Below are 20,499 nucleotides of genomic sequence, written 5' to 3' on the forward strand. Positions count from 1 at the left end.
ACTGCCTAACGTCGTGTCTGTGTGTGTGCCCATTATGTGCCCATGCTCAATATATGTACCCCCCCCGCCTCCCCATCCCATCCCCTCCCCGCCCTCTCTCCAAAATTTAGATGAAAGAGCTTTTGGATTTTGGGTGACGCTTTGAATCACGTGTTCATAGGAAATACACTCGCTATAATTTTGGCTGCCTCGTCCTGCACCGCCGACCATAGTTGTTAGCTGTGTGTCCATACGGTGCGGGAGGAAGGGAAGGCAGTGGCAGAGGTAATGTACCTTACCGTGGTCACTTACGGGTTCACGCCAGTTCACCGGGTTCACTTGAGGAGAGGTCCCACCCCCTCCCCTTCTCAAAGCGCAACGAACGGAGCTAATCTAAAATTATTCATTTATATATTATACCGGGATTCCATTTTTCCCCCGACTAACTATTAAGGTAAGGATGCATCTTGTTGAAACCGAATCGTTTCTTTTATTATTATTATTGGCGAGGCTGTGATCCCACAGTTGTTTACTGAAATTACAGATCGCTATTGCATTCTATCTTATGCTGTAGTCTAGGCAGTTATATGAAGTCGCCAATGTATAAAATGGCGACAGTAGGTGGGGGTGGAGGGGGTGCCGAGTTAGGATTTTTTGGGGGGGAATATTCATTAGGTTATATCCCTCCGAGAGTTGCAGATCGCTGTTGGCAAGTAAGCTGAGAGGCAGACAGTGTGTGTTTGCCCACAGCTTTGCGAGGGGAACGGGTTAACTTGTCAGTTTGTTACAGTTTCAAGAATGTAATTCTTCCTCCGTCTTGCGCTCTCGCACGCTATACAATGTGACGTCTTTGGATATTTTATTGCACAACGCAGTATATTTTTCTCCCGTAGTAAAACAGAGTGTTTTCAGTTGTTAAACATTTACTTTTTGAAACAGTCCAGCACCATATGATTATGACTGACTTATAGTCCGTTCCCATAGGTTTTAGAAACGCATGATTACTATCAATTATATAGATTGTCAACTCTAACAAATCCCTTCCTCCGATCAGGATAAAGGGTAGGCCTTTATCTCTATCTAGGCTACAGAACTCTTTCTTTCATTTCCTCGTCTTCCTCTCACCAACATGTGCTGCTGCCTTTTACTCAAGCCAGAAAATTAAATATCCTAAAATGTGATCAGTACCGTGCAGTAGACTAATACATTCATAACTATAGGTTATCTCCCAGAGGAGTCAGCGTATTTACAGTATAATAACCTAGACTAAATACATGAATAGCTCATGTGTATTAATGTTGAGTAAACTGTGACTGCCATGTGTCTCTCTGTCCGTTAGGGGAGGGACCTCTTTGCTGACTAATGTTGCCTCTTTGCAGGCTATAATGTGTGTGTCCTGTCCTGTGTCCAAAACATAGGATAAGAGTGTCTCAAATTGCTCTCAAAGCAAGCAATTTTTATTTGACGTTTAAGCATATACACTAGTTGTATATGCTTAATTTAGATTATACATACTATAGATACAAATTGCTTGTTCAGTCAGGAGGATGAAAAAAAAGAAAAGAAAATGGGTGCAGAAATTGTCCAGTTCAGTTGCAACTAAAAGCAATGACACTCACTGGAACCCTTGACATTGAATATCCAATCAGTCATATATTCTTAATTGGCAGGCGTTTGCCATTAGAGTAAAAACACCAAAACAAAGGTATATGAGGTGGTCCAGATCTGGTGGGCTTAGCCCAGCTTGGCTCAGTCATTTTGGTCCGTAGAAAGATTTCACTCCAGCAGGAGGGTTACCATGGGGGAATGTCAATTCCCTTTGTGGATCCCTGGGAACGCTCTTCCATCTCCCTTCTCGGAACTGGTCTAATGAGGCCAGGCATATTGCCTTTCATCCTTTACTCCCTGCAATTAGGGACAGCTCACAGTTTTCGTTATGGCCATAACAGAGTGTGTTTGTACACACAGACACAACGTAATGGACTGCATGCGCCCACTCCCCTTCCACAAAAAAAAAAAGAAAAGAAAAAACATCCTCCAAGCCACTCCTTATGTTTTACTGTAAGACTACAGGACTTTTAGGATTTTATATTCTGATTTCTGCCAGTAGCAGTGAAATAATAGGTTCTTATGTGCGGCCTGCAGTTTGCTGTGGATTGAATGCCAGAGAAGAGTACTGAGGAAGGTCATATGGTCATGATTTGCAGTTTTAGCTGACATCAAGTGTATAGCATTCCTCCAGTTCAGAGAGGAAAATCAACTATCTAATGCCAACCAGATCCATTTCCAAGCCGTTTCTGTACAAACAAGCATTCATGATAATGGCATACCAAGTGGTCCTTACAGAACTCTCTCCAAAAGCACAGCGGTGCGTACTGTTTTCCCCCCCAGTTTTGAAAGGATGCCTTTCTATACAGGTTCAGTTTTTATTCAAGCCTTTCATCCTTTCCTATTGCTTTTGTCACAGGTCCACTGCTCTGGTATCGCAGCCCAAAGCACTCAAAAGCGACTTACTTAGACGGTTCCAACCAATAGAAACTTCTGTGCACTCCAATCATATTGAAAAAAATAAAAAATAAAAAAAGCCTAGAGGGGATAGAAATCCCTGACACTTTGTCCTATGCAAGAAAGGTTTGGTCAGCAGGAGTTTGCCAAGCTCTGGCCGTTTGCAAGAGGCTGTGATGTCAGCCATTTTAGGATGGACAGTAGGCTACAATATTTGCGGTATGCCGCCATCTTTCTTCCTTTTCTTTTTAAGTTGCCAAATCAATGCCTGTAGTCCTGGCTACAGAACTGAAGGAGTTATTCATCAAAAGTGATGAAAAAGGACGCATGACTCACAATTTTATCCCCCTCCCTACTCGCACAACATGGTTTGTTTGTCTGTCATTCATGTGGGCCACAGATAGAGGATTTTGGAGAACAATGTAAGATTTCAGCTGTGAGCCGTCCTCTATAACACAAAACAGTTCCGTTCAGGCAAAAGATGCGCCCGACAGGCAAAGTAGCAATAGTTATACTGCAGTCGGTCCTCAGGCCTGCCCTGCACTTTGCTGCTTTAACAAGATAATTTTCTTTTATGTAGAGCTACCGGTATGTCATGAAGACAACAGTATGAGTACAGTGCAGGTATTGTTGCATGGCTGTGTGGCCAAAAAGAGAAGAAAAGAAACACGTCTTTGCTACTGACCACTGCAACTTATCTGAAACACACTAGACGATGAATGGACCTTTCAAAGATGGCTGGTGGGTCATGTGGATTTAGTTGGTCCTGTACCGGATATAGTCTAAGGAATTCTGTCTGTGTGTGTGTGTGTGTGTGTACAGAGAGACGTGCAGAGAATGTTAGAGAGGCAGGGGCTGAAAGGGCCTTTTGGTGAAAACATTGAAAATAGCAGACCTCCAAGCTCACAACGCGTCCCAGCGCGACGCGTTGTCAGCTTGGGGGTCAGCTATTTTCGTTGCTTGATACCACACTAAACTAAGCATAACTCAAGTGAATACTGGAGATGTGGTACGGTGTAACGGCATGAATTGCTTCACAGAGAGGGCAAGTCTTTCAACATTCAAGTTCAGGAGAGTTTGGACATTGGAATTGAATGTTGCCTTCAGGTATATGGCATGGAAAGGGGGCATTTATATCACCATAGTAAAAACTGCCTTCATGGTCCGGAGACGGATAAAAGGGCAGGGGCTCAAGCCCCCTTTGATGTCTATGTGTGCCTGTGTGTGTGTGTGTGTGTGTGTGTGTGTGTGTGTGTGTGTGTGTGTGTGTGTGTGTATGTCTTGAGGTCGGTGGGCGTGGGCGAGTGACTCCAGTGTGCGGTGTGGTGGGCAACGGGAAGAGAGGCGTTGCCATGGCAATGTTAACACATGAGTGGCATCACTGACTGGTCTCCCAGTGGATGGGGCTGCAGTCTGGGAGGGGGGGGGGGGGGGGGTGTAGGGGGGTGGAGGAGATCGCTGTCTGACAACACCTGCGTCTCAGCAGACGTTCAGACACCAACACACACCCACATGGGTATCCAGACAGAGTCGACAACACCAAGTCTTTGGAAGAAAGCCGGCGGGATACAGGGGGTGGGGGGGGGGAGGAGGACAGATGCGTAGACATGGCGGGTATGCCGGACTAATGCGCCATATTAGCAGGGTGCTAATGACCCTGATGACTCTTGAATTATTTTTCAGCACACGCAAGTGTGGAGCTCGCCACTTATGCATGCTGGCAAGCGTGCCACGTGCACAGCGAAAAGGAGTGCCCACGTCTGGAGCAAACTCCATCCACACTGGGCCATGGCACATTGCTCCACACACGGACGGGCATGACTGACGTGGACGTGCAGGAAGCAGAATGATGTGCAGATAGACAGTCTGTCGTCTGAAGGCTCCCGGCGTGGATCATGTTTCTCTTATAAACGAGGCGCCATTGTTCCCACTTCCCAATCTTTACGCTAGTGCAATGGAATTATTGCTCCCTGTCTCTGGCTTATATTTGGGTGTCCAGCTGATACACTCACATGACGTTAATCTGTTTAATGGACATTTGGCAGAAAATGTTGTCCCTAAACAGATTTTTTGATCATTCTGTCAGGAGCTCCACTCACTGCCCCCCCCCCCACCCCCACCCATCCCTGCCACGCCCAACTGCCACCACCACCACCACAGATGCCAGGTGATTTGAGCTGTTTCTTTTGGATTGAAGCAAGCTCTCAAAACAGCCGTGAATTGTTGTCAAGACAACTTATAAGAAAATATTGTCATAATAATTGTCAGCCGTCCCTTGTGGCAGCCGCATCTGAGACGTTTTCTCAGTTTTTTTCAGTTTCAAAGAGAAATTTCACAGAATTATGCAGGTGTTAATTTGTAGGGAGTTGCAAGGAGATGGTGTGTGTGTGTTTGTGTGTGTGTGTGTGTGTGTGTGTGTGTGTGTGTGTGTGTGTGTGTGTGTGTGTGTGTGTGTGTGTGTGTGTGTGTGTGTGTGTGTGTTGCATGCTACAGTATCATGCGTGCATGTGTGATTCTTTTGGATGTGTCAGAGGAGGTGGAATATGGGCCGTTATCATTCATTGTCTCACTTCACTCTCAACTGTCTGGATTCTGTTTTCTACTCTCCTCCACCCGCCACAATCTCATTCATGTGACAAGTGGCACAACAAACACCAATCTCTGTTAATGTCAGCTGTAGGTGACCCAACAAACTGGGAGTGTCTGAATCAGTGGACTGTTTTGAATTAAATTTTAATGTCTAGCAACCACTTTGTAGCCTCTGTTCCCCTTGCGCTAGTAGCAAAGTACGTTACATGCACCTTGCCTTTTGTGTAAATACCGCAGCAATTGCTGAGGCAATTTATGAGTTCAGAATTTTGTGCATTTATTTTGGATTGGTTGAAATGTGAGCAGTACACTAAACTAACTTAAAACTATAGAACAATGATTTAAAGATGATATTGTTATCAAATTTAGCCTTTCAAACAAGGCTAAATGTATAAAAGCTAGCAAGTTCAGAATCAGCTTTGATCACATTTTAATTTGAAAAGCAAGCTGCGAAAAAGCTGAACGTGAAATCTGTTTGGTTTTTGTTTCATGCACGAGACCCCTTTTCCATGAGTGTGGGCGTAGAGGCAGCATGACTGAGAGCTCTGTCACTCTCCCTCAGTTCAGATACAACTCCCCAGCTCTGTGTAGTTGAAAAGAGCTTCATCCCCTCGGTGCCACACTGCCAGTGCCAGTGCAGGTACATACGACACACTGGGGACAAGCGATCGCCTGAGCGTTGTCTACCTTGCCGCTGAAACACGAGGCCAGGCTTTTCAGAGAGCGCCATTCAATGGTGCTCCCTGTCTGGAAAGCCCTTGTCTTGTGTCTGATCGCACGTCTCGCCCGCTAGATAAAGCAACCCATTCTTTTGATAGGTGACCTGATTCTTTATGTAACCTTTTCTCAACTTTTGGCTTGTCTTGCGTTTTCTCATGCAGGAAGTGGAGTGTTTAGGGGAGGGGAGAGGCTCTCTCTCTCTATCAGGCCAGTGTCTGGCCTGTCACATAACAACATGCCCTCTGGGGCTTCCCTAGGCAGACAGCAATATGCCATGATGACCATATCTATACTATAATTTTGCGAATGTCTGAGTGTCTGTCTGTCACAGCGTTTCTCCTCAGTGGCTGGAGCAATTGATCTGAAATCGCATCACCATAAGCATATGAACACACCTGACATAACTGTGAAGCCCGTTTGTCACTTTCACAAATCGTATGCTGTATATTAGCATTTTTATGGTGTATCTACTATCTATTCTGCATCTAGCATGAGGCACATCTATTCTGCATCTAGCTTGAGGCAAAATGTTTAACCAGCTCTGTGTGTGTGTGTGTGTGTGTGTGTGTGTGTGTGTGTGTGTGTGTGTGTGTGTGTGTGTGTGTGTGTGTGTGTGTGCAGGGCAGGCAGGCGGGTGTGTGTGCAGGCGGGTGGGCGGGCGGGCTGGGGGGGGGGGGGGGGGGGAAGTATCTCTGTAGCCATTAAACGAAACAGGTTTCTTACATTGATGCTCCTACATCATGCAAGCACCAGTTAAAGTTACTTTCCATCCCTCATATACTGTGTGCACAGTGCACATCCCATAACCCACACACTGCACATCATTTTGGAGCTCATATCTTTGAACGGGTAAGGGCTAGTTAGTATAAATCGACATTACATCCCATCAGCATCTATTTCTCAAATATGGTGACATACTGTATAGTATAGGGATGGGACGATAAGCAATGTTATTGTTTATCGTGATAAAAAACACTCGACGTAATAATCGTATTGGAGATTTAATTTATCGTCATGCTAGGGTCAATTCACCTTTTATTTGCCAAGCTGCATATCCGGTATAGGCTACCACTTCTTAAACCCTCTATAATTGGTAAAAGGTACTTATAATATACGTACTTGATACAGTCTTTTCAAATATTTTCAAATGTCTTTGCCAAAAAATAGCCAATCTACAAGCTCACAACGCGTTGCAACGCGACGTTGCGACACGTTGTGAGCTTGTAGATCAGCTATTTTTTGGCAAATCTTCCGCCCCAGGATAATGGATTTGGATTATCGCGATAATATCGTAAATTGTGATTTCTTTGGTCACAATAATCGTGATATGACATTTTCATATCGTCCCATCCCTACTGTATAGATAGATGACATTGCTATTTGATACTGACAAACACATGGATTGTGGAGAGTCTAACTGAAAATCTTGCTTTTTTATCAGCATCTTACAGTATATAGATAGCATAACCAGGTCTCTTACACAGATGTTTTCAGCAAGTAAGTAAGTAAATCCCTGGTTCCAGTGGAACAAACTGGCTGAACCCCTGTGTCCTCACCAGGGGTTAATCGAGTGTGTGCGTGTGTGCATGTGTGTTTGGGCCATCAGGGAGTATCATGACCTCGCCAGCGGCGAAACATACAGCACGAGCCTGCGTCTGGATGCAGCGAATCAGGATTACTGCATAAGATGCTGCTGACCTAGTTTATTTTTTATTTTTTTCTGTGTTTGTTTTGTTTTCCTCTTTTTTTTTTTTGGTCAGAAGGCGACTGTCAGAAATGAGAAAGAGGCATTTAGGAGGACGTCACACAGGCTTGTCTGGGATCAGTGTGTACTGTGTTGAGCCAGTCATTTGGGGGGGGGGGGGGGGGGAGTTCCGGAACAGGTTCATCTTTTATTTATGAGGTCAGCAGGCTGGCTGTGGTTAATGTACACGTGGAGGTTTGTTCAGACTGTGCCCAACGCGGCGTGATACAAAATGTGTGTGTGACATTGTATTTTTTTGTGCGGTGGCCTAAAAAAACCCTGCAGTGTTGAGGAGGCGTTAAAAGGTGCAGTATAACGGCCATGAAAAGGCACTAGCGGTAGTAAGGTGTGTCATTTGAGGCCATTGACATTGGCTCCCCAAGATGAGAGGCTTGGGGAAGAAGAGGGAGGTTGCATTCTGAATGATAGATTATGATAGAATGAGAGCGGTTTTCAGCGGCATGTCACACATCAACCAGTCTCCGCTATGCACAAGGAGGGAGAGGGATGAAGAGAGACGACTGTATGCGTGTGTGTGTGTGTGTGTGTGTGCATGGGTGTCGCACCAAATTCTGGGCCCTGGGTAGTTTGACTATTGAAAAATAGCAGATATACAAGCTCACAGCGCGGCACTCGGTGCCGCGCTGTGAGCTTGTCGATCTGCTATTTTTGAAAAAACGTGAAAATGTGTGCAAGTCTTTGAATATTTCAAATCCTCCTATGGTTTTTTGAAAAACCTATGTTCTATGTCTGTGGTGCTCACACCTTTTCATGTGAAGGACCCCCAAAATGATATGTATTTGGCCACGGACCCCCATCTGAAAATATTTAGTTCCAGGGACCCCCCAGAAGCAAAATTTGAGTTACAAATGTTCACTTAAAAAATACATATATTCAAAGATTTGTGCAGATTTTCACGACTTTTTTTAAAAAATAGAAGATCTACAAGCTCGCAGCACGGCACTCGGTGCTGCACTGTGAGCTTGTATATATGCTATTTTTCTTGTATATGCTATTTTTTTAAGGCCCCTCCGCCCTGGGACCTAGTAACTCAGTCCCATCTTTTCCCCCCCTTGTGACGCCCCTGTGTGTGTGTGTGTGTGTGTGTGTGTGTGTGTGCGCGCGTGCGTGCGGTGTGTGTGTGTGTGTGTGTGAGAGAGAGAGAGAGAGAGAGAGAGCACTGACTACACGCTTGTCGGCAGGTGGGTGTGTATGTCAAGGGTTCATTTGGAGGGCATGGAGCGGAAGAGCTGTTTTGTTAACTTTCATGAGTTCTTTTTTTCTATAGGACTTGTTTTACATTTTGGGAAACAACCAGGATTGAAAATGTCTACCAGTGGCAGTTATATAACTAGAAAACATCAATCTCAGGTTACATTATGTTCTGAAAATGTTGTATTATGTAAAGTTATGGTTATGGAGGAGTGTGCGTGTGTGTGTGTGTGTGTGTGTGTGTGTGTGTGTGTGTGTGTGTGTGTGTGTGTGTGTGCGCGTGCGTGCGTGCGTGCGTGCGTGCGTGCGTGCGTGTGTGTGTGAGCGAGCGTGTGTGCGTGTACATTCTTCTTGCATTGGGGCGTGTTTTGCTGTTCATGAAGGAAGGAGAGAAGGGCTGAGACATATGAGATACAATCCATATCCATCTCTACGCTGGAAGTGTATTAGGAAATACGAGTTGTAACATAAAGACGTCTCATGGTTTTGGACAGCCAAACATCTGTAAATTGTGTACACATGTGATGCCATACCCTACTTGTTGAGTGACGGGGCCCATTTGCAGGGCTTCTAAAATGGCTCCAGATCCAGATGTATCGGCAGTAGCCTTGTCAGACATTATCAGAATGTTTCTTGTTATCAGCGTTGCTGACAATATACTGATAGGACATCATCAGTCATCCGATTGGTCGTGGACACTATAATGTCGTCGTTGTCGGGTGGAAACCTTGTATGTCCAAAACCGTTCATTTTGTATTTATCATTTAAAAAATGAACTAAACTAGTGAAAACAGCCGATCTGCTGTTTTCACTACTTTTGTGTGACGGCCTTGTATGATGATGAAGCAGGGCTTTACTTTACGAAAAAACATACACATTTGAAACTTGGAGATAGGAGGTTTCTGCCCGACTGTGACAATATGAAGGAGTGGCATGATATAGAAAAAAATAAATAGGGATGCATGGCCGGGTAGGAAGAATCTATCCTTAATAAGAGGCACATGGTCAGGATTACCAAAAAAGGTTTTCAATCTCACCTACTGTACAATGTGACATTTAGGTTAGTATTTTCTTGACCTTTTTTTTGTCTGTCTGTCCATCATGTCACGTCACGTCACACTTTTGCCCCCATCCATGCCAAACTTTGCACACACACTCCTTGGATGGCAAACCACAACCTCCAGACCTGATTTCTCACATGGCCCTCTTCTAGCGCCACCATGAGGCAGATTTTTGCAAAACACATTTCTGGACACTGCTCCTACACATTTTGCCCTAAAATCAAGCAAAGCGGTACACAGTATGTCTAAAGTCATGTCATCAACATGGATCTGTCCTATTTCCCATATTCCCCCCTGATTGGCTACGATTGCCTTCTAAAGTTTGTGTATGCGACCTGACGGTTGCTTATCTCCCGATTAAGGAGTCTTACTGGTATGGTTCTTCACAAAAGCACACATAAATCACTATATATATTTCTTTTTGTATTTTAAAGAAAGGACGGCGCAAAACATGTTAACGTTTGTCAAGATATACAGTATAAATATCACCCTTAAACGATTCTACAAATGGCTTCTAAACCATGTATGTGTTTGGCCCCCATCTGAAAATGCTTTGTGCCAGGGACTCCCAGAAGAGAAGATGTTCTAACTAAAGACTGTTCTAAATCCAAAGAGTTTTCTGAAAAGCTTATGTTGCTCTATAGTTCAAATCTAAAATGACACAACTTTTAATGGGTTAGGGGTCCACTATCCAAATTGCTATCCTACGCATCCACGGTGGATATAAAACAGCATAAAACCAATGTTAATTTATTTTATGCCAAAAAACGGATTTGGACATTAGTGAGCACAAACCTGCATGGGTGTGCATATATTTGCATGTTTGTGGCGTCTCAACACAACTTCAGCGTAGTTGGCAATGTGAGACATCTCGCTCTATCACTAGCTTGACTTACTGATGAAGTGAATCACATCCTCTGAATATGCATCTTTTAAAAGAGGATACTGGAAACTTTTCATAGTTTTCGCTGCAAAAAAATGGGTATTCATTTTTCTTCCGAACATTCTTCCTGTTTTTTATAAATTTGATTACACTAGCCCTTACCCGTTCAAAGATATGAGCTCCGAAATGATGTGCAGTGTGTGGGTTATGGGATGTGCACTGTGCACACAGTATATGAGGGATGGAAAGTAACTTTAACTGGTGCTTGCATGCTAATATGTAGGAGCATCAATGTAAGAAATACCCGTTCCATTTAACGGCTACAGAGATACTGTGTACCGATCTGCATGATTTTTTGACACCATCTGTAACAGGGCCAGAACCCCCCCCCCGCCCGCCCGCCCGCCCGCCTGCCTGCACACACACACACACTCCCCCCCCCCCCCCCCCCCGTGTGTGTGTGTGTGTGGGGGTTTGTGTGTGATTGTGCATGGCCTGAACAACAGCGCCCCTCCCTTAACATGTGTGGTCACAAAAGGTACTGTAGGCTAAATAGATATAGATACAGCATAAAAATGCTAATATACAGCATACGATTTGTGAAAGTGACAAACGGGCTTCACAGTTATGTCAGGTGTGTTCATATGCTAATGGTGATGCGATTTCAGGTCAATTGCTCCAGCCACTGAGGAGAAACGCTGTGACAGACACTCACTCACTCACTCACTCACTCACTCAGACAGACATTCGCAAAATTATAGTATAGATTGAAATAATTGTGTCATGTCATGTGACCACCAGTTTAACATTAATACAAAATACACAATTCAATGAAAGGCTCACTGGTTGGATTAATAAGTGCTGAGACGCCTCAGGGCGACAAGCGACCACAGTGATGTGGACATCAGGGATCTCCATATATGGGCATAAAAGGAATTTGTTCCCCTGGCATCACAGGGATCTCTATATCTCCATATATGTAAATAAAAGGGATTTGGTTCCCCCTGGCATCACAGGGATCTCGGCATCATTAATATTGATGACATCAGTTAACTCCATATATGGGCATAAAAGGGATTTTGTTAGTGTGACATCACAGTGAAGCCAGAGCATGATGTCAGAGCGGCAAACCCATTCTGGTAGAGTGGTTCCCCTGACATAATAGTGACATCAGAGCATGATGTCAGAGCGGCAAACCAATAGACCGTAAAAATGTCTACACGGACAGATGCGGACAAGCTGTGACGTTTCTCATAGTAAACTTTGGCCGCAATTACAGTGTTTCTGTAGCGGTTCTCAACCTTTTCTGGATCAGGGCCGACTTGAAAGTGTTCGCCCCCATCCATTTGACCACTCAACACGGGTTTTTTCAGGCTTGAATCAGTGGAACTAACGTAGTATACTTTAATTGATTAGTATCATAATAAAAACCTTTTTCTACAAGATTTTAAAGAAAAATACCATGAAATAGAAGTTTTTTTTTATATATTAATGTTGTATTATCCATTTAACCACTCAACACGGGTTTTTCAGGCTTGAATCAGTGGAACTAACGTAGTATACTTTAATTGATTAGTATCATAATAAAAACCTTTTTCTCTCCAAGATTTTAAAGAAAAATACCATGAAATAGAAGTATTTTTTTTATATTAATGTTGTATTATCATCAAAATCTGATGTTTGCTAATTATCTGAGGGCCCACTTGCAATACCCTCACAGCCCACCAGTGGGTCTCTGCCCACAGGTTGAGAAACAGTGGACAATCAAACTAAAAGTGACTGATATAATCTGTGGAAATAGATTAGCTTCCCTTAATATGTTGATTAAGGGAGAGTGAAACTATTGAAATGAAACAGTGCTGAATTATGTTGGCATGAATGTCTTGTTGACAGACGGCTTTACAATAGGATCAGCTGTAGTGTACTGTATCACTCACATTATAAAACATCTTGCATTATGTTATAAATATGGACCCAAGGCAGACCATTTCACGGTTACATTATTACATTTGAGTACATACGAATGGAATATGGCAGTTATGTACTCAAATGGTACATATTAATCATTATTAACCGGAGTCGAGTTCAATAAATTCCCCTCAAAACCAATGTTGCCTTTTAGTTTGTATATGTTTTGGGGGGGTCGTTTTTCTTTGACGACTTCGAGGACCAGATTGAGATGGCCAAAGGGCCTCAGGCCTTATGTTGCCCATGTGCAGCGGTGGAAAAAGTAATCGCATATTTTACTTTAAGTAAAAGTGTCAATACTGAAATGTAGAAATACTCTGTTACAAGTAGTAGTCCAGAATTCAAAACTACAAAAGTATTTTGACTTATTAAAGTACCAAAAGTAAAAGTACAAAATGTTTGAAAATAGCAGATCTACAAGCTCACAACGTGTCGCGATGCGTAGAAATAGAAGTACTGGAAATTGGAATTACAAATACATCAAAATGGGTACTTAAGTACAGTATTTAAGTAAATGTACTTACGGGTACATTACACCACTGCCCATGTGTGGATTAGTCTGAAGCTTGTGCACAGTTATAATCTGAGAAGCTTTATGCTCTCTGCAATCTTCACCTTTTACACAAATGTTATGTGAGTTTAGAAACACCAAAAGTACCATTCTTGTTTTGAAAATGGATCTGGTGGGAAAGTGGGCTCTGTGACTCTTATAGCACATTACTGTACCATAACCTAGATTATACACATAATAGAAAACTGGCTAAATATTTACATTTTCACGACAAAGATACGCCCAGAAGAAAATGTTTTATGACCCAGTGATGAGTTCTTTAATAACTTTCACATAAAAAGGGGTCATAGTGACTGTGTACTGTATGACTAGGAGATTAATATAGCCATGCATAGGGCTGTCATGATTATGACATTTTACATGATGATTAATTGTCACTCAAATAATTGCGATTACTGATTTAATTGTGTTTTTGTCGTTGACAATTACATATCTGTTTGGCTTTTAGGCTTTGAAGTTGCACCTGGCAGATATGACACATAACCTAAATACACAAAGAAACGAAGGACATATTTGACAACTTTACACTTTAAAAAGAACATTGATAGTGGAAATAGCCGATCTACAAGCTCACAACGCATCGCAATGTGGCGCGTTGTGAGCTTGTAGATCTGCTATTTCCACTATTTTTTAAATGTTTGAACATATATAAACATTTTTCAACATGTAAACGATTATGACCATTATCACAAAATAATTGCGATTATGTCAAATAATTGAGATTAGACCATTATGTAATAATTGTGACAGCCCTAGCCATGCAATTCACTGTTATATTATATAGCTATATATTCATATTTTCTTAAACTTTCCTCTTCTTTTATTTTTGCCATAGGTTCCCAATGAGCTGCTAAAATCCGTGTGCCGGCGCTCCTAAACAGGCATACAGCAGACATGAAGAAACACTGTGACGTCATAGCGGCTGGCCCATGACACTAAAGTTCACCCGGCCCTCTCAACAACCCACCTGCCCTCTGTTCTCATTAGACCAGACAACCAATCAGTCATTCTCCCATCTACACAAGGCTGCACAATGGCTAGCAAGAGGAAATCCACCATACCATGCATGATACCGTCCAAATCCAAACATGTGCGCGAGGAGATCATACTGGGCTGCCTGCCAGAACTCCTCCCCACAATCCCAGAGGATAGCATACTGAGCATCTCTGGAGAGGAGTCCAGCCATTTCTCCCACAACAACTCCTCCAAACCTGAGGCTTGCAATGGGAGAGAGAGTGGGGGTTCATACAGCTGCCCTACCTGCCGCTTTGAGTCCAGAGATCTAAACTACTTCCTGGATCACATGCACAACTGCCACCTAGACTTCAGGGCCCAGCCCACCTTCTACTGCCTGAACTGTAGGGTGTCAGTGATCCGCTTCGAGGCCCTCGCCCTGCATAACGCTAAAGCCCACCCTGGGATAATGGAGGGTTTGATCACTGCCTCCCTCCACGTCAACAAGAGGGACGGCTTGACCACTGTGGAGCAGAGACTCTTCACAGACAGTAGGGAGGACTATAGAGAGTCTGGGCTCTCCCTCACTAAAACCCCCATCGCCAAGATGATGAAAGCCAAGGCGGAGCATAAAAAGATTGTGGTCTCCCACACTGTGGAGGTACGGAAGATAGACACTGGAAAGGAGGTAAACCCCAGCATGCTGACAAATGTGCCTGAACTCCAAAACGGGGCGCCCAGTCTTTCTGGCGCCCCAACTATGCCGAGAACCACTGTCAATCATTTGATTACGACAACGGTGTCCAACGAAGTCTTTCATCAACACATTCCCTCGCTTTACTCCTCCCCCTCCTCTGATTCCAATAAAGACCTTCCAAAGGTGATGATCCCTCTGAGCAGCATCCCCACCTACGATGCCGCCATGGACACCAGCAGCTTTCTCAAGACCTCCTTTGGCAAGTTCCCCTACCCGACCAAAGCCGAACTCTGCTATCTGACGGTTGTCTCCGAGTTCCCCGAAGAGCAGATCAAACTGTGGTTTACTGCCCAAAGGCTCAAGCAGGGCATAAGTTGGTCTCCCGAAGAGATTGAAGAGGCCAGGAGGAAGATGTTCAACACCATTTTCCAGGGCGGCACACCCAAAAAACAGCCTGCTTCGCAGCAACATGTCAATCACATCGTAACTCATCACACAGTCACTGCTCAGCCTCCCCAATCAGGCCCAGTGGCTCCAAACTATCAGTATCCCTATGGCACTTTGAGAGGTAGTCCTGTCGGAGTGATAGCCACTCAGACTAGTTTGTCAACCAACCCGCATGTCACCAGGGTGTCGTATTCTGCCCCAGCTGTCCCCCCAAAGTTCCCATCAGTGGTCAGAACAACACCGGTACTGGCCAAGAACACTCTGGAGCCAGATAAGAGTAACGGAGTGGGCCCATACATGGCTGGGAGCAGTGGTTGCGTCAGTAGCACCAGCAGCAGTAGAAGCAGTAGCAGCAGCAGCATCAGCAGCTATTCCAGTTGTAGTAACGGCGGCGATGCCATCGCCAGGAAGCTAATGAACAACAGCAGCCCCACCAGCAGCATTAACAGCGTTGTCAGTTGCTCCGCTAACAATAATGAGGAGCACTGCCTCGCTGATTACACCGGCAAGCCAGGTGTCAGAAGTAACACTGTGCCGACTGGATTGGATGGTTTCAACAGTAATCAGAGCAAAGTGATAATGAACAACACCAGCAAATGCAACATCGCCTACAATGATCATAATGGCGGCGGCCTACAGGATCAGTCCGGCATCAAAAAGGCAGACAACGAACTCAACAGCTACGTTCACCCGCCCAACACCGACGGCAGTATTAGCAGGGACTGCTCCAGTGCCACCTTTAACCCTAGCCTGAACCATGCCAGCAAATCCCTGAATGAAATCACCAGCACCACTGTCATTACCAAAAGCTGCAGTGGCTTACCCATCACAGAGGAGGAGGGTAAATGCACCAAGGACTTCCCGATCAAAGGGATGTCGATTTTGCAGCAGCTCATTAAAGAGGACGACCACCTCGAGGCTGGCAGGATCGGCGCAGAGCCGAGGGTCGACCCCATTAAGATAAACCTGAAACGGTTGAAGATGAACGAGCCCGAGGCAAAGTGTGTCTCAGAGATGGTACCAGAGGTCAAGCCTGAAATGGCAGCGGTGCCTGCTTCTCAGGCCGCTTTCCCGCCCTCCTGGGGCAAACAGTCCCCCCAGCAAGTGCACATACTCCGACACGTGTTCTCCAGCACCCACTGGCCTAGCAGCCAGCAGTATGAGGAGCTTAGCCTCATGGCGGGCATGCCCAAATCCGAGGTGGTGCGCTGGTTTAGCGATAGCCGATACATCCATAAGAACGGCCAGCAGAAGAGGCAGGAGAGCTCCCAGCGTCTGCCAGCGGATACAGAGGCACCCAGGGGCCATGGAGAAGTCGGCACAGAGATGGAGAAAGACCCTCCGATTGCTCAAGAGAAGCAAGACGTGAACAAGCACCTCGATGGAGGAGCAGGACTGAACTCTGAGCAGTGGGCCATATGGCAGGATGCATACCCACCGCTGTTGGGCGTGACGGTGTCAGAGGAGGCCGGAGAGCAAGGCAGAGGCGGGGAAACGGTGCAACCGGTCGTCCTGCGGGATCCCTGGTCTGAGAGAGTAGAAGCCCGCCAGGAGCCGGTGACCAGTCAGTCATTCATTGATCAGCAGGCAGACGCCAGCCAGGCCAGGTAAGTCTTAATTGTCTACTGGCCTCTTTAATATTTTTCTATTTGAATTCTGCGTCAATAAATTGAATAAATGTTTGTCTAAAATGCCAGTAAAGTCACAAAGGTCTGTCGCTTGGTTGTTGTCGTGTGGTGAGTGATTTACATTTAAAAGACGGCATGAAGATGCACTCTCATGTTGTTGAGTGGCTTATTCAGACTATCAAAGGCCTGTTGTAAGAAGCTATTTTTAGATAAGTAGAAGTCTGGCCCATTAAATTATAGATTGAGAGTGCGCGTGCTAATATATGTGAATAAATCATGACGACGGATGATACCCGGGCATCTTTTCACAACACTCCCTCTCAAAGTGTGTATCAGTGACTTAAACTATTTAGACCGGGTACGCATTATTGCTTATTATTATTTTATGCTTTAACTATTAAAAAAATAGCAGTAGTGGTTTTCAAACTCTTTCATGTCATGGACCCCTAGAATTATATGTATTTGGCCGCCGACCCCTGTCTCAAAATATTTTGTATCAGGGACCCCCCAGAAGCAAATATTTGAGTTACAAATGTTCACTTTAAAAATTAGATGTTCAAAGATTTGCACAAATCTTCATGATTTTTCAAAAATAGCAGATCTACAAGCTCACAGCGCGGCACTCGGTGTGTTAAAGCATTCAATATTTCTAGACCTAAATGACTTAAACCATTTCTGATAGAATTGGTCATTTAAATGCATGGATGCCTCAACACGTGTCACTTCCATGTTTTTGTGTGTCTGCCTGGCCGCTAGGGACCGCCTGAGAATGGAGATGCTGGAGGTGTGACGGAGGATGCCCTAATCTCACCCGGAGGGGGGAAAAGGGATGGTTTAGGCTGGCTCGCTCCCAGGCCCTGGTCTGGAGTGTTCATTATGACAGCAGATGTGATTGTAGCTGGACCGCTGGACTCTTGACTGCAACTGTGAATACCCCCACCCCTCCTCCTTCCTCTTCCATCTCCCATCACTTCCTGCCATCATCAAAAAGAAAGAACTCGTCGCCTTTGAGTCCTGTGATGTTTTAAACCCCTTCGTGCTTTCTTTGTGGTCGTGTGGGGAGGGTGCACAATGAGGTCAGTATGAGGGATCCGACGGAAAGAGAAAGAAACGGGAAAAGATGCACATTGACTGGAAAACTGACTTGAATGAAAAAAAGACATAGGAGAGGAAAGAAAGATATTGTTTTGGGGCTGAGGGAGAAATATATAATATGATTGAAACTGCACTAAACAGGAGGGTTTGTACTGACTGGACAAACATGAGATGTGTCAAGAAATGTTATTGTTGGCTTTGTGATATTTTTTACTTTTTTTTTTAGCAACCAGTACTTCAGCACTGCCTTGAATTTTACTTTATTCCGTCATTTGGTTTTTCAATTCTATTTACTCTTCTATAGTCACTGTAAGTCCAGACGCAATCAAACATGTTTTATTTAGATCTGTATAAATGTTGGTGATCACGTTGCTGTTCAGCTACACGCAAGACTATTTACATAAAATGCACTAATGAAGACAGCAATGCTAAACTCACACTGCCCCAGAGTAAAGATATTGACAACTCTGTCAAGATCAGTACACTACACTGCCCTGCAAACCGAACAGAGAAGCCTGTCACGCTAACGTTGCCTTACTCAGCTCTGTCCATGTGTTGATATGAGCCGTCTGCCCATCACTTTGCTTTCCAGTTACTGTGCTGTCCAAACAATTACTTGCCAGTGCATTGATGGTCACTGTTGGTCTACATCTGTGGAAAAAAAAAATAATAATCTTGTGCTGCTTTCTGTACACTTGGAAATGTTTAACTTTACTGTAAATATCAAATCTTGTTACTGGCAAAAAAAAAACTGCTAAAGGCAAAATTATCAATTTGATCCCTACACTGACAGAGTGAGATGTTGTGCTAGCTAGAGAGCCAAATGAGGAGATGTGTCCTCTTGTCAGAATTTTCTTGTGTTCATAAAACAAAGTCACTACATGAATCCTATTGAGCTGCATCTTTGTCAAGCTGCTAATAGCTAAGAACGGTGCTATACCATCCAAAGTGAAATTGGAGGTTGATCTCCTACCAGCAGTGTATGCACTTGTCGAATGTTACACATTTATTTTGGTTCGAGATAAATGGAAATCTGGACTTGCGGTGTTATGATCACTTTTATGAAATAGTCTGATCATAAAGCACTGTTGTATCATCCTTTCTACACTTCTAAATCTTTACAAAATAAACAGAATACTCACCAGGCATTAATGTCAAGTTATTTTTCTGCAAGTGTCCAACACAATGTATTGAATGTTTATAAATTGTACATGGTTCTTTGCATGATTAGCATAGAATGTATACTCATTGCATTTATCAAAGCATCATGTACTAGGCAACACAGTACCAGCTGGCATTTATATTTGACTAATGTCATCTACTGGCAAGAAGCTGTTGGTACACAGGAAATCAGTCAAGGAAAATCTCAGGCCTGGACAGGATGCCATACTGTGTGAACGCTGGTGTCCCGAGGTAGTAAGATCAGTCATTTTCAGCGAAGAGATTTAGTGTAGAAGGAAGGAAAAGGGTGCAGACCTAGTACAGCCGAGGAGGACTATACTCTGTATACACAATTTAAGTGGTTAATTTGATCCAAACTTTGTAATGCGTTTTAACAAGTTGTAGACCATGAAATATGTATGCAAATATTATCCAAGCGTGTACAGAACGGGATTTACTTACATGGGAGGCAGAGGTTTTCCAAAAAACAAGGTTCCTGAGCAAGATAGAAGGCTGGACAGAATAACTTCATAAGAATGCACAAGGTTGCAATGGATGCAGTAAACCATGCCAAATCCATCACAGATCCTGCATGTACACCAGCTAGGGTAAGCAGTAGAAAAAGAAAAAAAAAAAACACATCTTACAGGGATGCAGAAATATAATCAGTCATGCTATAGAGAAGTTGCCAAAAATAGAGATCTAAAAAATATTGTGCAAAAAAGTATTGCAAATGCCCTATAACCCAAATCATAACTGACTGTGGACACTTCCCACTGGACTTCAAGCAACTCTTTGACTTCAGAAGGTTGACATTGATTATAAATTCTTTTTTTTTAGTGGTCTCTCGTATAATCTTTTGAAATATGGACTTTTGATATTCATGAGCTGTATGCCATTAAAAAAAGGTTCGGAATAATTCACTGCATGTGCAATGTATCTAGAACTATGAAGGTTTCAAAAAAAATTATGTCTTTTGGAAAATATACTTTTACACAATATCCTAATTTTGAGATTGATCTGTACTGTTTGTCCAATTTGTTATACCCCAAACATGGCACTTGGGGGGGAAAAAAAACAGTTCAATTTGTGGTCATTAGAAATCTGTGGTTTGAGAATGTCGGAATATGAAAAATACCCATAGCCAAACTTCAGCCGATCTCTTGCTAATCCAAAACCAACAACCAGCTGGGCGTCTTGGGGCCCCGTTCTGAGGGAGGAGACTTGTTTTGACCTCCATTCCAGAACACACTAGCCTGTAGTTCCTTTTTCCAAACAATATGCA

General features: G+C 43.8%; 1 protein-coding gene across 2 annotated transcripts; it reads left to right on the forward strand.

Moving 5' to 3' along the window:
• Positions 1-212: 212 nt before the first annotated feature.
• zhx3a (zinc fingers and homeoboxes 3a) lies at positions 213-19,189 on the forward strand. 2 transcript variants are annotated; one of them, XM_080728724.1, is made up of 3 exons: positions 213-433; positions 14,068-16,937; positions 17,715-19,189. In XM_080728724.1, exons 2-3 carry the CDS (start codon positions 14,266-14,268, stop codon positions 17,746-17,748), a joined length of 2,706 nt encoding a protein of 901 aa, XP_080584850.1. In that variant the 5' UTR covers positions 213-433; positions 14,068-14,265; the 3' UTR covers positions 17,749-19,189. The 2 variants fall into 2 exon arrangements, with proteins under 2 accessions (XP_080584850.1, XP_080584851.1); XM_080728725.1 differs by having other exon boundaries at positions 221-264.
• Positions 19,190-20,499: the final 1,310 nt, after the last annotated feature.

This window comes from Nannobrachium achirus (assembly GCF_963921795.1).
Source record: "Nannobrachium achirus genome assembly, chromosome: 6".
In the NCBI taxonomy this organism is placed as follows: Eukaryota; Metazoa; Chordata; class Actinopteri; order Myctophiformes; family Myctophidae; genus Nannobrachium; species Nannobrachium achirus.

Bases quoted from the DNA above. Each gene is read 5' to 3' on its own strand.
- zhx3a (XM_080728724.1), top strand. From the start codon at position 14,266: ATGGCTAGCAAGAGGAAATCCACCATACCATGCATGATACCGTCCAAA. The intron at 16,938-17,714 runs GTAAGTCTTAAT...CCTGGCCGCTAG, and splicing joins GCAGACGCCAGCCAGGCCAG to GGACCGCCTGAGAATGGAGA.